We start from the raw sequence: 1,685 nt of genomic DNA, 5'->3' as shown, positions 1-1,685 counted from the left end.
CATCTTGTAAAGAGAGGAGGAAACCGTAATAAATGACTACACAATTGGCACTGGTTGTATATGTTAATCCGAAAGTAAAGAGAATCCAAGATATAGTTTTAAGAAGATTCTTTCTACACACAGTTACCTAGAGCAAATTGCAGCAGTTCACTTATTCATTGGACTTCCATATATCTTTGCCCCACTATTTTATACCAATTTTATCTTTATATTCCAGCATGCGTTAAGTGGAAGACTTCAAAAAGATATTGGCATTGAAATGTTTAACTTACCACGCCTCATTTTTACTACACCTCTGAAGACTTCGATGTTGTTATAGCACAATGCAATTGTCCCAATTGCCATTATCTATCACAAAAATTGTCAAATAAACATCCAACTTGCTATGGAAAAAAAAAAAAGGTGTGAAAGGTAGCTATTGTCATATGCAGATTTATCGAGCATAATATGCATATCATCAAGAAATGATAGAAACTATAAAGTAACCAAGAAATGAACTCTAAATATAAGATTAACATGATAATATCCATGTATTTATATTATATATTACTTACTAATTTAATAATAAAAATGTGTGATATGACCCTTTCTTATTAAAATATGAGAGGAAATATTTTTTTCTAAAATTAATAAACTCTCTTCCTACATTCTCTTATCTACTTCTCTCCCTTTTACCTAATCAAATGTAAAAGTATATACGTTAAATTCTTTCAAACTTTAGATAAGTAATGTTAAAATTAATTATTAATAAAAAATTAAACTTTTTTACATGAAAATAATAACTAAAAATCTTATTATTTGATTTTTACTTATCTACGGAGACCTGGTCTTTTTAGTCGACGGAAACTTTTGTCTTCTACGATCTTTTTGTAAAAATAGTTTGATTTTATAAATTTTTTGTCATAATTTATAATGTCATTGCAAAATCGACGTAATTTTAAAAGATTTATATTCTCGTAATGTTATTAGGAGTAAAAATAGTAATACTAGTAATATTATAATATTAACCAAATCAAACCAGCAAGGTTACACAGTAAAAAGTTGACACTCCTAACCTAGAAAATCAATCAGCCAATGGAAGATCTATCACGTTAATTGTACATGAAATTGTGATTCCGCTGCAAGTTCCATCGCTGGAGTTTGCAAAACACCTCATGGATATAATAGATTGTAATGTTGCATGATTTTTATTTATTTATTTTATCTTAACTAGAGTGAGAAGCTTTTATTGAAATCTAATATAGCTTTGCAAGACAAATTACCCAACATCAAAATTAATTAAGCAACTTAACCGAACCTGGGGAATAGCACAAAAGCGAAATATAGCCAGGTCTCTTAATGCAGACATGTACTTTAAAGAATCTTCGGCATGCATCAGAGCGTTAGTGACCATGTCATTTAAGCATTGCACTGCCTTGATGGAATTCTCCGGATATTTCAGCTCCTGGATAACAAAATTTAAACTGGAGTAAGAAAGAAGAGAATCTTACACGTGCACATTATTACATTAAGACAGAAGAAAGGCATTCGTGAGTGCAGAACAAACTAGTCTGACAGGAAATGTTGTTTTCACCCGTACCAACCAGTGATAAGAATGTTATCGATTATAAATAAAGAATCGACATCCACTCATTACTCATAGTACTCACAAATGAAAAGCAACACAATAGGGTTGAAGGTACTCT

General features: G+C 30.4%; 1 protein-coding gene across 2 annotated transcripts in view; it reads right to left on the bottom strand.

The window, feature by feature from the left end:
* The window catches only part of LOC107628845 (squalene synthase), a 6,224-nt gene that overhangs the window by 1,159 nt on the left and 3,380 nt on the right, over nt 1–1,685 (bottom strand). For both annotated transcript variants that reach the window (XM_016331455.2, XM_016331454.2), the window contains exons 8-9: nt 1,298–1,444; nt 273–348 (exon numbers count right to left, since the gene is read on the bottom strand). In XM_016331455.2, the coding sequence (XP_016186941.1) occupies nt 273–348; nt 1,298–1,444 (223 nt within the window). The remainder of the gene's footprint in view (nt 1–272; nt 349–1,297; nt 1,445–1,685) is intronic.

Source organism: Arachis ipaensis, chromosome B03 (assembly GCF_000816755.2).
Source record: "Arachis ipaensis cultivar K30076 chromosome B03, Araip1.1, whole genome shotgun sequence".
NCBI classification, from domain to species: domain Eukaryota; kingdom Viridiplantae; phylum Streptophyta; class Magnoliopsida; order Fabales; family Fabaceae; genus Arachis; species Arachis ipaensis.
The sequence above is the reverse complement of the archived record's forward strand: the minus strand, read 5'-3'. Positions and strand labels throughout refer to the sequence as shown.